Raw genomic sequence first — 17,780 nt, forward strand, 5'->3', positions numbered from 1 at the left:
TTTTCAACAGAGTCACCACCACTAGCTAAGCATTTTTGCCAACAATGAGGAAGAGCCTGCATGGCACACAAAAAAATCTCCATGGCCCTCTGGAACGTGACTTTTCTTTCACATCGCTGTAGCTACAGCTGAAAAGCACCACCCACTGCCTCACTGTGCTCACATTCACTGCTTGGTCTCCATAAATATTCTACAAGCATCAATGAATGGCCATGGGTGCAATTTTTTTCCACGTGGAGGAATTCAATTCCACTCCTTTGCTCCATATGCATTTCTATGTCAGACGCCATTCTGTCAGACTGCCCCTCTGCTGCCATCTGTCAGACAGCAACAAAATGTAAAGAAACATGGGTGGGAAGGTTCAGCCTCTACTGCCATACCACCAACATCCACCTCTGAAATCGTGAGGCAACATAAAAAAACAGGAGGTGTTACTTTTGGGGCAGCCCTCACAGACAATCTTTAAGATGCCTTCCAACATAAGCCATTATATGATACTATGAAATCACTGTTGTATTTAAATATACCATCATTGAAAAGAACATAAAACGTGGCTCATAACGACATAAACATACGACATAAACAGTAGCACGTTTACATCTGTTTGTCAGATTATTTCACATGCACACGATGTTACCATCAAACTGTAGATATTTCCCTGCTGTGATTTATTCAACAAAACATTACTGCCTCATTGATGCAAATGATGCACTTACTTCCCAGAATATGTAGAGACTAGTTTCTCAAGCTCCACATGGAATAGTATCCTGCCCCTGCTCTCTAATCTTCCCAGTGCTCCTTGTTTTATGCCATGAAGAATAAAGCAGAAGAAATCACGATGTAAATCTGACTTGGGTTGAACATACTATGCTTTTTTTTTTTTTTTAAACATTAGAGTACAAGGGGTGCTAATGTGATGCTGGCTTTGCTATAAAGTGTTCTTAGTGTCTGAGTTTTAGCTTCATCTCCTGAGTTATTCCAGTTTGTTTGTATAACCAAATTCTACAGTGTATTTGCACACAGCAAGAGTTGACCACTGACTGTAGATTGGTTGGGAAAGGAACAGTAACATGAAAGTAGTAGGAATCAGTTTTTGCAAACAGTTAAAAAAAAATGTTTACAGGTTCTTCTACCCAGTAGAAGGTTTATTCAGAGGCTAGAGAAGTCAGGTGATATTCAGACGCAGTTCAGTATTTTGAATTGAACAATACAACAGGAAACACTTGTAGGAATACCTGACATAGCCAAGCTGATCAAAATTGAAGCAATACAATTGTTTTATCTGCCACCGTCATGTGGCCAAAAGACAACAGAGTATGATTTATTACATTTTTTACTTATTTGCTAATACAGCCTAGCAGAAAACACAGTACTTGCTCAAAGAAAGCAATGTGATCTTTGAGAAATCTTCTGCTCCTTACCCCAGCCTTTTGAATATCCTTCATTCAGTTGTGCCAGCACAAATGCTTTGGTATTAACAAACTCATCAGATTTAGAAATAACCTGAATAAGGTAGTTGTTTTTAATATTATGGATGGATCCACAATCTAGCTTAGTGAATAGTTTCATGAACAGTTTCAGAATAGTCACTGGGGTAGCACAACGCTGGTCTAGACCATCAGAAGGGATCATCAAACCACATCTACATCACTCTTCTCTGAACAGACCAGTTAGGGACAAGCTATGGTATCTTACTTTTCAGAAATTACATCTGTGATTGATGACTGGGTTTTCACTCTAGTTCCTAGTTCAAATTATTGCTTTTCTGTCATTTAGAAGGAACTTAATATCTACAGCTGAAAGAAAACAGCTTCAGGTTAGAAAGTGAACATAAATAGTCATTTAAAAAACATGCTTTCATTTCTAATGTTTAGATGCTTTCCCTATATATAGGATTGGTATTTACAGTTTATTTACCCGAACTAAGCAAAATATAACTACATAATTGTGAATTTAAATTTCTGGCATCCTAAGACACACAAGTTATTGCCTCCCCTTTTAAGTTTAGACAAAGGTGATAGCAATTCTCCTAGCCTCTAATACTCTCTTTACTTGTTCATTATAGAATCCTTTCAACTTTGCCTTTAGCAATTCACAAACTCATTTTTTTCCTGAGTAAATATTTAAACCAGATCTGTTTAAAAATGTCTAGAGAAAGAAAGAAGATAAAAGCAAGCATTTAGATTTATAGCTAACTGGGTAATAATCAACAGCTAAGAGTGCTGAAAGGACTTCATCCATGTCTCAGCTTTAACATGAACCTTTAGTCCAGGCAGGGGGCTGTGAGCCTTTGTGTCCTTTTGGTAACATTCTTAAGCAAATAAAAAAATTTGCTGCACACCTCAGTGGACAATTAATTCATTGAAACAAAACATTTAAACTTTTCCTTTTCATCTCCAATATAAGAGTTTGCTGCACTAATATTTGTCTTTCTGTTTCATAGTGGAAAGAAAGAAGATAAGGAAAGTAGAGAATCAGAACTTAGGCTGCTATAATAGAGAGCTTGCTCCATACACCTAATAGTTTGTCTCCATTTAACTTCAGTTAATGCAAACTTAAATTTTTAAGCTATCAAAATACATTTAGTAAAATAAACTGCAAGCATTTTCAGCATTAGGTTTCAAAAATTGGATTTCACACACCGTTATTTGTACTTTCTTGTGGAAGCACACTTTCTATTTAGGTTTAAAAGTGAGATATTGCCCCTTGTGATATTAAGAAAAATTCTCTTAAACAGGTTTCAGTTCATTCTAACCACTCTAGGCGTAACTTTCTAGGCTGCTCTGAAGACAGCAGATACACTTTGTTAAACTGAGATACCTTATCTTAGAGACCCAAGAAACCAATAGACAAATTCTCAGTTAAAGTCTTCTGAAAGCCACAGCGAAATACTGTAATTTTACTTCACAGTAGGATTTCAGTTTATAAAGATTGTAATAGTTGGTTTGTATTTAAACATGTAAAATGTGATGCATTTCAGAAACTTGACAACTCATTCTCTCTATAAAGAATTGCTTCTGTTTGGAAGAGGGGAAAGCTCCCAAAACATAACAGTTACAGAAAGACACAAGTAAACCCAAGGTTTTCCACAACATTATGTGGAAGTAGTTTTGTTTTTCATATTATAAAGTAGACAACAATAAATGCAGTGAGAAAAATCTACTCCTTTTATTAAGAACTCAATGGAATATAGACCACCAACATTCTTAGAAAAAGTATTAAAAAGCTGCAGTTACAGATTAAGGGGACTCTCTCCTTTTAAGAAGATTCATATCCTCTCATTGGCCAAAAATGAAGAGAGAAACTGCTTACCTGTTTCCTTCTTAATGCATATAACACTACAATAAAATTTATCTATACCATTCTCCTTTGCTGTAACCTTATTTTAAGGATATCAACAAATAATTCTTTCTGCACATCACAAACTTTTATTCACTAATTAGAACTGGAATCAACCATGTAGTACGACAGAGGGTTGTTTTATCCTCCAGTGATTGGTCATATAGCTCTGTAACAACAGCGCTGGACCTGCTCAAAAGTATTCACAAAACAATTCACTAACAAAAAAGAAGAATGAGCCATGCAAAGAATTTTTCACTAACACCAACAACATTTTTTTTTGTTAGACTTTCAACATAGACATTCTAAAGCTAAAAGTTAATTATCCTCCAACAGTAGGTGAGGAACACTTACAGTGGGGTTCATAGGGAGGAGGAGGATCACCACAAGGAACACACTCCATGTCTTGAAAGCCTCCAAGCTTGGTCTTCCTATAAAAACTAGAAAATACAGGAATAATTAATAGCGACAAAATCTTTCTCACAGAAGTTCGAATGATGTCATACTGTTGTACCAAGAACTTATCTAAAATACCTTCCTAATCAAGTAGGTCTGGCTTTTTTTCCAATCAGCCACAGTATTAACCTAGCAAAATGTTTTCTGTAGCGGCACATTAAAAAGGAAGTACTAACTTTACTTATGTTAAACTAGTAACATTAAAATTCCTTTAAAGTATGAAAACTATATCAGCTAAACCAAACAGCTTTCCAATTGCTCAAGAAACTTCTGCACTAACAACATGAATAGAAACAGCTTCATAGACTCTAAGACTGGAGGTGCCAATGTGATCATTCACTCCGAATGAAATCTGCTATTATCTGTTGATATCTGTTTGTAGCTGACACAGTCACTGGATCATTTTGAAGCTGAAAAATAGGAAATGACAATTTGGAAATCTGTGCAAAACAGATACCAATATGTTTTATGAGAGATAGTAGGTAAATCTTTAGTTTGGTCAGCTGTATACTATATGTGTATCCATTCTCTTAGGCAGCATCTAAACTGACAGATGGGGTATATAAGTGGTGCTGTGTTCTACGGTTCTGTTCCTCATAAGGTTCAGACCAGAAAATCCATGATTCCTCTAGCCGTGTTTCCAACCTTACTGCCAGTAAAAGCAGGTTGTGTTAACGGCTGTCATCTCAACACGTACCCAACACATGGATCTAGAGCAGAATACTGGGAAGCAAGCATAGGCCCCACAATTTATGTTTACCCCTAAATCATGTTTTATTCAGGCTTCCTTTTTCCTTCCTTTTCCATCTTGCAAAAATATAGCTTATATAATTTACACCACTAAAAAATTGTCTCCTGTCTAACAGCCAAATAAGTCCTACAATACATATGTTCTTATTGCATGTTTAATACATAATCAATCATTTGGCTTTAGGCCTTTTCAGATGTCACTGTCAGTAACATTTAATCATAAACTGTGACTTAAACTATTACTAGTTACCAAAGATTTACTAATTGTTTATTAAATGAAAAGGCCTCACTTCTGGCTTGAGAGGAATAATATGAGGAGCTTCAACAGCACTGAGGTAATTGGTAGATGCTTTGAAAGTAAGTAAATATAAAAATTAAATTGTTATGTATATCTACATCTGCATAACTGAAATACATATCCTGAAATTATAAAAGCTGCTACAATTACAAATCAGTTCTCATAATCTATACCTAAACTACCAACTGATAGCTAAAAAAGGCATGAAATGTCTTTTAACAAATTCATGGCAGGCATTTTTAACAGTGGAACTTGGCCACAATGTATAGAATAGTCTTTTATAGAATTAAGTTTCAAGGTCTCTAAATGGAAAAGATTAGCAACAAAGATCTGGGATGACCAGATCAAACAAACAAAGCACAGCTCCTGAACTTACAACATAGCTGTTTGATTGAGTCTCCACGCTTATAATTTGTTCCAAAATATTTCCTTTAGATACGTTAATGATTTTTTCAGCCAGGATCATGCTCTATGACTTTATCAAAATAGTAAATGAAATTCATGAGCATGAACCCAAAATCACTACTCTAGTCTTGAAAACATGCATGTATGAGAACTATTATACATTGACCCAAGGAGAGGAGAAAAAGTCAACCAAATAATGTGATCAATCTTCAAGAAGGTAAATGTCTGTTATAACAAACTAAACATTTTGAAACAATGAAGGAATTCACAAGTAACAACATTTGGAAGTATTTTAGTCAGGCATTGCACAGACATTTCTCTAATAAATCAAGTAGATATTTATCAGACTATTTTGACAGATGAGAATTAAGACAGAAATTCTGAAATTACTTGCTTGGATGGTACAAAAAGTTAATGGCAAAGCCAAGAGTAAAACATAGGTCCTTCATACGTACGTAAAGAATCTACCCAAACATTCATCTTTTCTTAGTGCAAATAAGTTTTGAATTTGTTCAAGTCTCATCTTCAGAAATGGCCTTACCCGGGTAAACAGTCTCCACATAGTGCATTGCTGGTGGCAGAACAGTTGGCCTTCTGAAAACGGTTAACTAGCGCACAATCCAGACAAGGCTTGCACTTCTGAAAGCCCCAGTCTTCCTTGAATCTGTTTGGCCTGCACGTCATGCACTGTGCATCCTCCCCATATCCAAAGCCGCATTCCTGTAGGGATTAACAAGCAACAGTAAGCTATTCAGTCACTGAAAGCATGAACAAGAAGAGAATGCTGGGATAAAATGAAGACCTAGTATAATTATTACTGAGAGTAGTCTTGCTAGAGACAAAAGCAATCCATTCAGCAAGTTCAAATGTGTCTTCCACTGCTAATAATCTCCCTTACTTCTATAAGTAATACTTAGTCATCCACTTTATTCAAGAAACCACTGTGTATTTGAATGATAAAGGGCTTCAAGGACTCCCACAGTTTCATTATTACTAGCTTATGGTAGAATTATTGAGCTGTCTGTTTTTTAATTAGGTCAGTCATGTGAAAGTGCTGAAACTGGGACAAGTGAAGTATAAAGGCACTTACTCAGTTACAAATACAGCAAAGAAGCACTTTGATATCAAAGTTCATAGTTAAGGTGAACAAAGTTAATTGCTGAATAGCGTGTACTGATCTTCAAAGGCTTAGAATTTCTGTTACCAAATAAAACAGAGCTGGTTAATGACCATTGGCTAGGCACGAAACTTTGCTTAGCCATTAGGAATTTCAGAAACTCAACCCACTCCAGTTCTAACAGTTCTTAACCTGTCAGAAAAAAAATTAATAGCTCTGGGGATCAGAGGGATGCATAACATTTGACTACATAGGGAATACTGTTATGGCTGGTTATTCACCAATTTCAAGAAATTCTCTCCATTCATTTGAAAAAGGATGCAAGATACAACTGACTGGCAGCAAAGAGAAACAATGTACCAAACAATGTGTAACACTTTGGGGGTCGAGTTCTACAAACTCATTATCTAGAACTATCAATCTGTTTCATTTTTCTGTCACTTTTTTTTTTTTTAAGTCACGAGGAGTTGTTGTTTACTTTTCCCATTTGAATATCCTATTAATTTTTTTTTTGCAGTCATTTGACTGAATGCATTAGTGGCACAACACAAAGGCCAAAAGGATGCAACATATTGTTGGAAAGGTGTTACAGGGAAGGAAATAGATGGGAAAGACAACATGAGGACCTCTTTCTCCAGCATGCAGTCTTAGTGGAAGCATAGGGCAAATTCCCAATGGGAAAACTGCAGGAGTTCTTCAACTGGGACAACTTAAGGTAAGGTTTCCACCAATTTCCTCCACAAAGCATCCATGTTCCATGCACACAAATGACTTTTTCCAGACACCCATCTAAGCAAGCCTCCTGCTGTAAATGGCTTTGAGCCTCACAAATGCAGGCAGGATTCTCCAAGGCTTTATTTTGAGAACATCTATGAAATTTGATCTGTGATGGACTTAATCAATATGTGTTTTTAGTGCCTCAGATTTGCAACCATAAGATAAAGTATCAGAAAGAAATAACCTCTTAAGATGCATTTTCCTGGACACACTAAGAATTAATTTAAAGAAAACTAGAAAAAAGTACTGTCAGCTAGAGAATAAGCAGTCAAGTACACACATAATGAATATTCTAAGAAAGCAACTACAAATGGACATGAAATATCTTTCTTCCATTTCTAGATCCATGAACTTAAGAATGAATAGAAGGTATAATTTAGAAATAAGTTTTAACTTTTTCTACTTTTTTTTTGCTGAAATGCAATATTTTGCTATTATTTTTCATACTAAGGAAGAGACAGACGGTGATACAAAAGAAAGCATATTAGTTTCATAAAATGTACAGCATGCTCCTCCTCCAACATATCGCCCATAGTAATGGTAGTGTGCAAATACAGATACAAATACTTCATTTTTTAAAATTGATTTCAGCCACAGAATGTTTTCCTACCATTTAATTCCTAGCCTATTTGTTTCTGCTAGGAATCAATGTCAAAACAAAATAGAACTGCTAGAGTCACCATTATGTTGTCTAAAAATGTCTCACTGTATTCAATTTCATTTATACAATTGCAAGATTTCATACAAAAGCACAATTACCACTGAGGACTAGAACCGGACTAACTTCTGTTACAACATTTTGCTTTTCCTAACTCCAAATAAATATTTTCATTGACTCTCATTATTCCTTACCACATTCCTTCTATTCTATGTTCTTTCTGATTAGATCATTCAAATAGCAGTGTTATAAAATATGCAATATAGCCCAGACAAACTTTGTATGTTTGGATCTTTCGGTAAATCACTTGAAAACAGTCCCTTCCAAGTCCTAGAAATTTTCAAAAATAAGAATTAAATTTGCTCGATTATAAGTTTCCCTTTCCAGACTGCCTTTGAAGTTTCCAATTAAAAACAAGCAAACACCAGGAAATAAAGTTAAACACTGCTAACTCATTCACCCAAAGTATTCAAGCTTTGGTAAACTGCTTCTAGATCGAACAGAGCCGCTTTGCTGTAGTTAGGTATACAGACAAATCTTAGTGATCTTTTTTAACCTGGAGTGGTTTACTATTAAGCAGTAAAAATGGGGGATGCAATATAAAGAAATCTTCTGCCCAAGGGATTTAGCATCTCCAGTCTTTTCAAAGACGACTTAACGTTTGCCAGGAATTCTGCTGATGTGATCCATAACAACTACAACTTCATGTGCTTTTTCTGTTCACAAAATATTTGAGGTAGTTAGCTGCCTGGCAGGTGCAAATAAATATTTAAGCTTGTAATCCAGGCAGAACTTCAAAGAGATCTGTACTCATAATTAATTGCATTCCCTAAACTGAAGGATATTAATTAGATGATGGATTTAAATCTTTTGAATTTTTGGACTTCATAATTTATCAGTCCAGCAAAGAGACAAACAACTGACTTTTTATCTTTTATCAGTACACGTGCAAAACTGACGTGCATCAGTTTTCTTAGTGTTGTATTTACAAAGTTGGCAAGGTATATGGCTGATGAGAACTGAATAGTTCTCAGCTCCCTTCATTCCTCCTGCTCTCCCACCCATGTTCTGAAAGAAGTGCTTATCTCCTGTGGTAGTTCACCTCAGGACTACAGAAAAGAGGAAAAGCTTGTAACCTCCATTAGTTGGATTTCAAACAAATACTATTTTTTTCATGTCAGAAAAAAAAGAGCAGGTAAATAGATACATTTGTATCTATTTTTGTGAAGCAGGCTGTGAAGTACACTTAACCCATTCTTTCCTTTCCATTTCCCCCTTACAGTGCTGCCATCAATGGTACCAGGCAACATCCTCCTGGTGATGGTATTTATCATCATCCATTTGGTGACAATACTGGCTTAAGGCATTCTCTCCCTTTCATCTGTGCTTTTTCTTCCCTGAAGCACACTGTCCTTCCTTAACGATTGACCCAACTGAGTGCGAGACTGAACTGCAAATCTGATCATGAGAGTGACCGTGATCAGTTGAGAGATCTGTTTTCTAGCACATCCTAAGAATCTACTGCACTGGCACAACTGTATGCCCGGGCAATGCACTGTGAGAAAACAACACTGTCAAAACCTGTCAGTTCAATGTTTCTGAACTACAACCTCAGGTGTGAACTGTTGACAAAATCTAGTATTGCACTTTAAGTTCTGAGTTGTGATATAAGCTTTATGAGGCTGAGATATGGATTATTTTTCAATTCTATACGAAGAGTAAAGTAAATACATGGGAGTTACAGAGAGTTGCAGGAAGCATGTATAAGCAAATTATGGTGAAAAGACTAGAAAGACTTAAGCTTCTCACTTCTGAATGGGCATGTTTTCAAGAAATAGTTATGTCTTAGTGCAAACCAAACTACCTCCATTTATTTTTTCAGTGCTAAATGAGATTTACATAAATTGAGTCATGTATCAGGTTTGATTTATACTGGTAAGATAGGATAAAAAACAGCTATATCAATTTGAGATCACTTAAAAAATAAAAGATACTAAACAAGTTTCTTACCTCCACTATGCTTTATTTTTTCACTAAATGAATGAGAACTGAAGTAATGTAGGAAGCAAACAGTTCCTTTTCTGAATCAATACAATAATTTTTGTCTCCCCCTCCTCTCCCCCAGAAGAAAGCACTCTTGAAAAAAGCAATCAGAAAACACACCAAAGCAAGATATTTCAGTATTTCTAGGCCTTCATAAGCATTACCTCTAGGGACAAAATTTTAAGTGAAGGACACAGATTATTTTTTTTTTAGTGAACAAACAAAAGCAAACAAACAGGAGGAGAATAAGAGCTGATGATTTCATTCCTTTCCATGTCATAGAATCATAGAATTAGCAAGGTTGGAAAAGACCTACAAGATCACCTAGTCCAACCATCCACCTACCACCAATAACCCCACTAAACCATGTCTCTCAACGCTATATCTAAACATTTCTTGAACACAACCTGAAATAATTGGTAGAACAACAAATGTGGTTTACTTATGATTGTAACATGTTAAAAGTACTGTATAAAAATACAATGAACAAAAGTGGACAGTGGATTCCAGTTGTAAGATAATCACGGTATCATAGAATAGTTTGGGCTGGAAGGGACCTTAAAGCCCATCCAGTTCCAACCCCCTTGCCATGGGCAAGGCCACCTCCCCCTACATCAGGCTGCCCAGGGCCTCATCCAACCTGACCTTGAACACCTGCAGGGATGGGGCATCCACTGCTTTTCTGGGCAGCCTGTGCCAGTGAAGCATTAGAAAAGCTGCTGTTATAGCAGTTCTAATGGTTGGTAGGGAGTCAAAAAAGGAAATGTTGAAGGGATACTATTTTTTTCTTATTTTAAAGAAATAATTACTTTTAAAACATTCTTGAAAAAAAGAGTCCCATTAAAGTGAAATAATAAAAGCTAAAAAGAATAGTTTGGCTACAGCGTGACTCAGAATCATAGAATACCTCGAGTTGGAAGGGACCCACAAGGATCATCAGGTTCAGCTCCTCACTCCACAGAGGATGATCCAACATTTGAATCCTGTGTCTGAGAGAGCTGTCCAAATGCTCCTTTATTTCCAGAAGCTTGGGGCTGTGACCACTGCCCTGGGGAGCTTATTCCAGTGCCCGACCACGCTCTGGTGAAGAACGTTTTCCTAAGCCCTAGCCTGACCCTCCCCTGGTGCAGCTCTATGCCATTTAAAAGTTTAGATCCAGAAATAGTTCAATGAAATAAGTTGGGTTTTGTGTTTTTTGTGTGTGCGCGCAAGTGCTGTTTTGTTTTTTAAACTTGTTTCGCACAAGAAGTGTGCTTGAAGTTGCTTGTCTGTTACAGGCAGGAATCTTAATCCAACAGATCAAGCACAAGTTTGCAACTAGAATTAGACACTGTTCAACCAAATACTTCTCACATTACCCCAGGCAGGTTGATTTCTGCTCTAGAGGCCTATGAGGCCTCCAATTTAGGAAGGTATTATGAAATGCTTATATACTACAGCAACAACAAAAAACCCTAATAGTTGTAATAATCCTGTATTTTTATCTACAAATATATATGCATACACACATGTACGTACACATACACCCTATGCAAGGGGAATTTTATCCTGCCCACCTATCCATACCGTTGATGCAAGTCTACAATACATTTGAGTGTATCTGGGGCAAGATGGGAACAGACTGGACTCATACAGGTCCTGACTTGATTAGGCTTTAACCATACCTTAAGTCATCTGTACAGCTGGCATCACATACAATTTGCAAGTCTGATGTTCAGTTGTCACTGTGGCTTCCCTTAAGCATGAGAACAACTAAGGTCTGCTGATTTCACTGAGTTTTGCAAATCCACAATAAGAATTCCATTGTTTTTTGGTGGTGTTTCTTTTTTTTTTAGACATCATGATTAAGTAACAGCATATTAGTATTGACTTCTGTAACATCATATACTCAGTTTTACAGAAGCAAAGTAAGAAAGTACACGCACGTGTGTACGTAAGCAATAAGTTGGTTGCTGACAATTCAGCAGCAATGTATTTGTCAAGGCATAGTACTCATCTGGAACCTGTCAGTCAATTTCTTGAAACGTTTTTGGAAAGCAAAACAGAAGAAAACCACACTGACACCACTGTATTTTACTATATATTTAGATTTATAGTCATGCTCACAACTAGTTTTATCTGTGAGACTTTTGAACAGGAGAAAAGAATATTGGAAAGGAAAACAGCAGGCATTTGTGATAATCACCTAGAAACTTATTAAAGTACAGCATAATTATTAAAAAAGCAAACACTGCCTCTGTCGTGTGCTGCAAATTACTTCAAGTATACCATAAACCCCTTTTTCCGTTGTATTCTGACCTTTGACTTCAAATACTTAGTTCTTTCAAGCTGTAGTTCAGCAAGGCTGCTTTTTCAACTGCATTTCAGCAATGATCACAGCATTACATCCTCCACCAAGATTCACAGAAAGTTTTACATCTATTTCTAAGGGAAGTTACTCTGTCACTCATGTTTAGGTTTGAGCAAAACCTATTCAGTAATTTCAGTTCCAATGTGGTATCAACTAAAACAGTACATTGGAGCCTATTAATGTCTGGGGGAAGTGGTTGCTTAAATATTGAAATCCAATTAAGCATTTATATTTTTCAGGGGAATTAGTGTCAAGAACCAGAACTATCAGACTAAGAAAAAAGTTAAAAATATAACACAAATAGCACACTACTGCAAACTATAACCTTCCTATTATAGTTTACTTTCAATTTAATAAATAAATGCTAACACATAAGTAATTAGTGAAGGTATTCGTTTCTGTGCTCTTTTTTAATTTGGCAATTAGGTAAGTATGTCACAGCAATGTACACTAGGACTACAGCTACTGCTTCACAAGGACTGCTGTTAGAGAGTTCATATTCACAAATATCTCTAAATTACTCTCCTTCCTCCCCAGTCTTTCACACCTCAAATTTAAGTCTGATCAAATAAATAAATAATCTAGCAAACGTCCAAACAAAACCACATTTATAGCATTAATTATCTACAAATTATTACATGAACTATATTATTTATATGGCTGAACCCTAGCTAACACTGTGTAACATAGAAAGCAATCTTCACTAAAGTACTAATCTAAATATTTCATTGAATGCTAGCAACAAGATGTGGAGAGATGGGGAAGACCTGTCAGTGCTTTGTAAGGCAACCACCTTTTGCTGATTAATAAGAATAAGAATTTCTTCAAGTACATCTCTTCACCCTAAAACTGCAATATGTTACTTGTGCTTGTTTTCAGAGCCGCACATAGAAAGAAACACAAAGCAAACAAGCTGAAAGCTTCTTTTCTTACTAAATCTGTGTTTAAACAACAGGAAAAGTTCATGTTAAAAAAACCCTCACATCTACAAAATATGCCTATGTAGTAATAATATACTTACAAAAGCAACCTTGAAAATTAAGTTTCACAGCTCCTAAATAATACCCTAATTATACTTTTATCATCCTTTTTACACTCACAGTACAAGTGGAATACAAAGTTTGCCCTTACGCATGCAAAGGCAGAGGTCTTGAACAGGGCAGCCATTTCCCTCTTGCTTTAGGGCCTCAACTATTAGGTGCAGATTAGAAGGCACACTTAAATCTGGCCCACAGTTTCACACTAACTGGCAAGATGTAGATATAGTTGCTGGACACTAGTGCAAGTGCCGCACACAAGGTTGAGAAGTCTGCTTGTACTTCACAGTGTTAGTTCAAATCTTCTCTTTTTTTTTTTTTGTCTGACCATCTTTACACTTCTAGCATGAGGCATCTGCTCTCCCCGAGCATTCAGCCTCCTCAAGACTCATGATTAATTTGGTTCTCACCTCTCTGATTTCTTGTTTCAACTACATCCTCATTTTCTATCCTTACTCATACACAGCATCTACTTTCTCTGCACTGAAAACAATTAAAATCTCCCATATCAGTGTATTCAGACTTAAATGTCATCTTGGAAAAAAAATCCAGCAAAATTCATAGATGTAGTGAATCCCAGTCTGTAACGTTCACCATCATTCATCCCTATTGATCCACTTCTGGACTCCTAAAAAAAACCTGCTAACTTCAAAGCTTCCACACAGATTTCCTTTTGGAAGAGATTAGTTACTTTTTCTTTTAAAACACAACTACAAACCTCACCATAACAATCTTCCTTTTTCTACAGAACCAACAAGAAATTTTTACGGCCTTCTACATATCACCATATATTTTTCCAGCTTCAGCCTTCTTAGTTATTTTACATATGGACTAGATTTATAGCATTAATAAGCTGTAAAATAAAGGAACTTGCCTCACTTGAACTAGCTACCCAGCACAGCAATCTGCTGCAACCACAGAGCTACTGAAAACACTGCTCACCTATCACCCCGCTGGTCTAAAGAACCTTGATCCAGGTCCTCAAAGGTACTGCCGACTATGTTAATGGCATCATCATTAACTTAACTGAAAATTTCACAACACGAGAATCAGAAAACATGGTCCTTGAAAAAACAAAGAAGTTTCAGAAGTCAAAACATCAGAAAAAGCTCACATAATAGATGCATCTATTACTAGAGACACACGTGTAAATGCATTTTTTGGAATAAAGTAAAGTGAAGAAAGCGTGATATGCTTACCTTTGAGAGTTCCATTCCAGGTCCACACTGTTTGCAGAGAATACAGTTCCCAGTGTGGTCTCTAAACTCTTGTTCTCTGCAATCTCCAGTCTCACAAATTACCCTGTTGAGCTAAGAAAAAAATGAAAGCAAAGAAAGATTAACTTTATTTCTGATTTATGTATTATTTATATAAACTCTAAGTCAGAGAAATCATGTTTTTATCGTAAAAACTGATTTTCTGCATTATCAAAAACTTTAAACGTGGCAGTGAAAATAAATGATTTTGTTGATGAATATGCTAAATTTTAAAGGTCTTCAGTACTCAGTGAACTCCAACAATTACACAAGATTTAGAGGACCTTCCTCATATTTAGCTATTGTGGAAAGTCAGACCACTTAACTGTTCAAATGCAAGTTCCTCAACATAATGAAAAATGCACAACCATTTATTAACTCTATGCTCGTCATGTTACATTGATGTGTTGTTCTGTCTTTTTTTTTTTTTTTTAAATGGTGCTGTTACAACTGAGTAGATAAGCTAAAAGCTTTTCATTTAAGCATACATATTTAGAGATTTTCAAGTCACTCAAACCTTCTGGATACTTAAAAGCCACCTCCAATCTTTATTAGTAATTTATCCTAAAATCCACTATTTCTATTTTTAATGGGCCAAATGAGAGAGAATTCAACTTCTGCTTTCAAAGGTGCCTAAGTGCATGATCTGACCAAGACTTAGTGGTTACATACAAAAGACACTACTCCTATGTCTGATATAATCATTTATTTCAACATTCACCTTAGAATAAAAATAAATTATATACTTACCAAATACGCTAGTAAGATTATAAGCATCTTCAATTTGTCTTCTCCTTGTAATCCTTTAGGATCCATTTCTTACAGTTAAACCTTCACCCCCACAAAAAAAGGAGAAAAAAAATTATTGTATTTCACTGTTGTTTAAATTTAAATCAAGCACACATCTTCTAGCTTAGCTGTCTATTCATAGTATTAAAATACTTTTGATAGATTGAAGGAAGCTAAGTAACTAACACAAACACATACATATTTACATTTAATATATACATAAACACACAATAAATGTAGTTAATAGAGTTATATTTCTGTTAAAAAATGTTGTCCTTTTTAAGAAGATAAGGCAATATACATAAAGTTTCTATAGCCTTAATTCTTAATTTTAATAAAGTGCTACCAGTCTAGATCAGAGAACTTCAACATCTGCAGACCTTGTACTTTCTAATACCTGATGTTGACCCCTAACATATCTTGCTTGCTTGTTAGACACAAACTAAGCGCAGGGTCAGCAGAAAATCATTTTCTTCAGGCATGCCACTTAACAGTCAGGATGCAGCTGATCATGTGAATTTTCATTCACACAGCTGATCACGTGGTGTAATGTGGAGCAAAATGGACTCTGCAATGGACTGGAGGCATACATAGGCTTTGTTTCTATTTCTCACCTAAGGAGAATAACTTCTTAAAACGTGTTAATGATCATTTATGATCAGGTAGGCAAAGACTGTTATACAGGTCATTTCAAACAGCATAACCAAATTGTATCCTACCTCTGATAATTTTTCTCTGAATCTCAGAGAAAGAGGAAAGGAAAGCCCATAAAGCCTGGCTTAATTACTTTAAGAAGTGTTAACAAGAAAATGATAAAATAAATAAATAAAGGGAAACAACTTGAAACTGCTACAGAAAGTAAATGCTGACTTGAGGTTAGGGTTTCTGGTTTATTAGACTAACAAATCATTAGTCTGGGCCACATGCCTACAATCATTCACAAAGCTGTATGTGGCCAATAGAAAGTTTCTTCTCATTTCATTTTATTTATTTGAGTTTATGTTCATTTCCAGTCTTTTTTGTCTTCGTCAGTAAACTAGAAATACTAGTGTAGCATTTTGTGCAGAAATCCATGCTATACAGCAACAAGAAAGGAATAAGTAAATTCAGCCTATGTAAAATTCTATTTGAATGTGGTCCTAGCTTGCTTACAATATATGACAGTAATAGATTATATTACACCTAGATTATGTGAAAAATAATGCTTAAGTATTATTCACCTACTTCAAAACTTAAAGAATGATGTTTAATTATGCTTTTAAAATATAAGATAATACAAATTTATCATTTAGAAGTAAAATACGTTGCCAAATGAAAGGATGGAACCCAAACATAAGAAAAGAGTTAAGGAAAAAGATTAAGGACGGCTTCAAAATGTTTTATGATGTGGAACTTAACAAGCATAACACACATAAGAAAATGCAAAAACCATAATGAGCACAAATCAAGTGCTGTAAGAAGTGTTATATCAAGTGTTACAACACTTGAGTTCACATTTTCCAGCATGAAAACCCTAGTTAACGAATTCTAATTAATAAGGAAGTGTACATCAGTGGCACTGCTGATATATTTTAAGATTCAATTTTTTTTATTTTTTTTTTGAAGTCTAAAAAAAAAAAATCTGAAGTCTGCCCAGGAAGGACAGAACAGGCAGAGATGTGTTGTCAGGCAACACTCTACAGGAAAGCCAAGATTCCATCTTTATGGCTCTTTCTCACCTAGTGATGCTAACGGTCTATGGGTCAATGCCATTTATCAGATTATATATGTCAACATGGGTAAAAAGATGACATACCACCAAGTAATATTACAGACCAAACAGTGGACAGAGACAGTAAGAAATACTGTTAAAGAAACAGAAGTTTCAAAAAAAAATTTCTTATCTATGTTTGGAAAGAACAAGACGTATAAAAACACACATCATATCTGCTGCCTGATTAGTAACTGAGGATCTGCTAAAGTCGAACTAGATTAGACCGAAGACAAATTGTGAGACTTTGCACCCTAGTGACCTGGAAAAAAGTATCAGGAAAGACTTAAGTATTACTTCAAAGAATGATGCTGAAAGTAAAGAAAGTCTTATTGACTTCTTGATATCACATAATGGTATTCAGTAGGAAAAATAAATAATTGAATGCTTCACACAATTTTTTAACTGCTATAGAAAGTGGAGCTTCACGTGATTGTACAGTTAGAATAAAGTTGTAAATGTAACGGAGTTGCTTAGGAGGGAATATCAAGTGAATATTCGAAGCTGAATGAGTTGATATTAATTATATTTAACAATAATATAAAGGAATATAAAACATAACTGTTCTAATTCAATAACGTAGAATACTGCCAAAGTATTTAAAATAGGATTCTTTATAGAATTAAAGGATGTTTTATTTTAAATTTGAAGATTTACTTTGCTTGTAGAAACAGGTGGGTGACATAAAAAAAGAAATTTACTACAACAACTGTATTTGTTTATGTCAAGTTGCATACAGCATTATCAACAGAAAT

General features: G+C 35.5%; 1 protein-coding gene across 4 annotated transcripts in view; it reads right to left on the reverse strand.

Annotated features, from left to right (window-relative positions):
- Positions 1 to 17,780, reverse strand: part of TNFRSF19 (TNF receptor superfamily member 19) — a 53,462-nt gene that overhangs the window by 26,698 nt on the left and 8,984 nt on the right. For all 4 annotated transcript variants that reach the window (XM_021379361.1, XM_021379391.1, XM_021379382.1 and 1 more), the window contains 4 exons: positions 15,237 to 15,317; positions 14,430 to 14,540; positions 5,790 to 5,968; positions 3,694 to 3,779 (listed from right to left, as the gene is read on the reverse strand). In XM_021379361.1, coding sequence (XP_021235036.1) covers positions 3,694 to 3,779; positions 5,790 to 5,968; positions 14,430 to 14,540; positions 15,237 to 15,302 — 442 coding nt within the window. In that variant the 5' untranslated portion in view covers positions 15,303 to 15,317. The remainder of the gene's footprint in view (positions 1 to 3,693; positions 3,780 to 5,789; positions 5,969 to 14,429; positions 14,541 to 15,236; positions 15,318 to 17,780) is intronic.

Source organism: Numida meleagris, chromosome 1 (assembly GCF_002078875.1).
Source record: "Numida meleagris isolate 19003 breed g44 Domestic line chromosome 1, NumMel1.0, whole genome shotgun sequence".
NCBI classification, from domain to species: Eukaryota; Metazoa; Chordata; class Aves; order Galliformes; family Numididae; genus Numida; species Numida meleagris.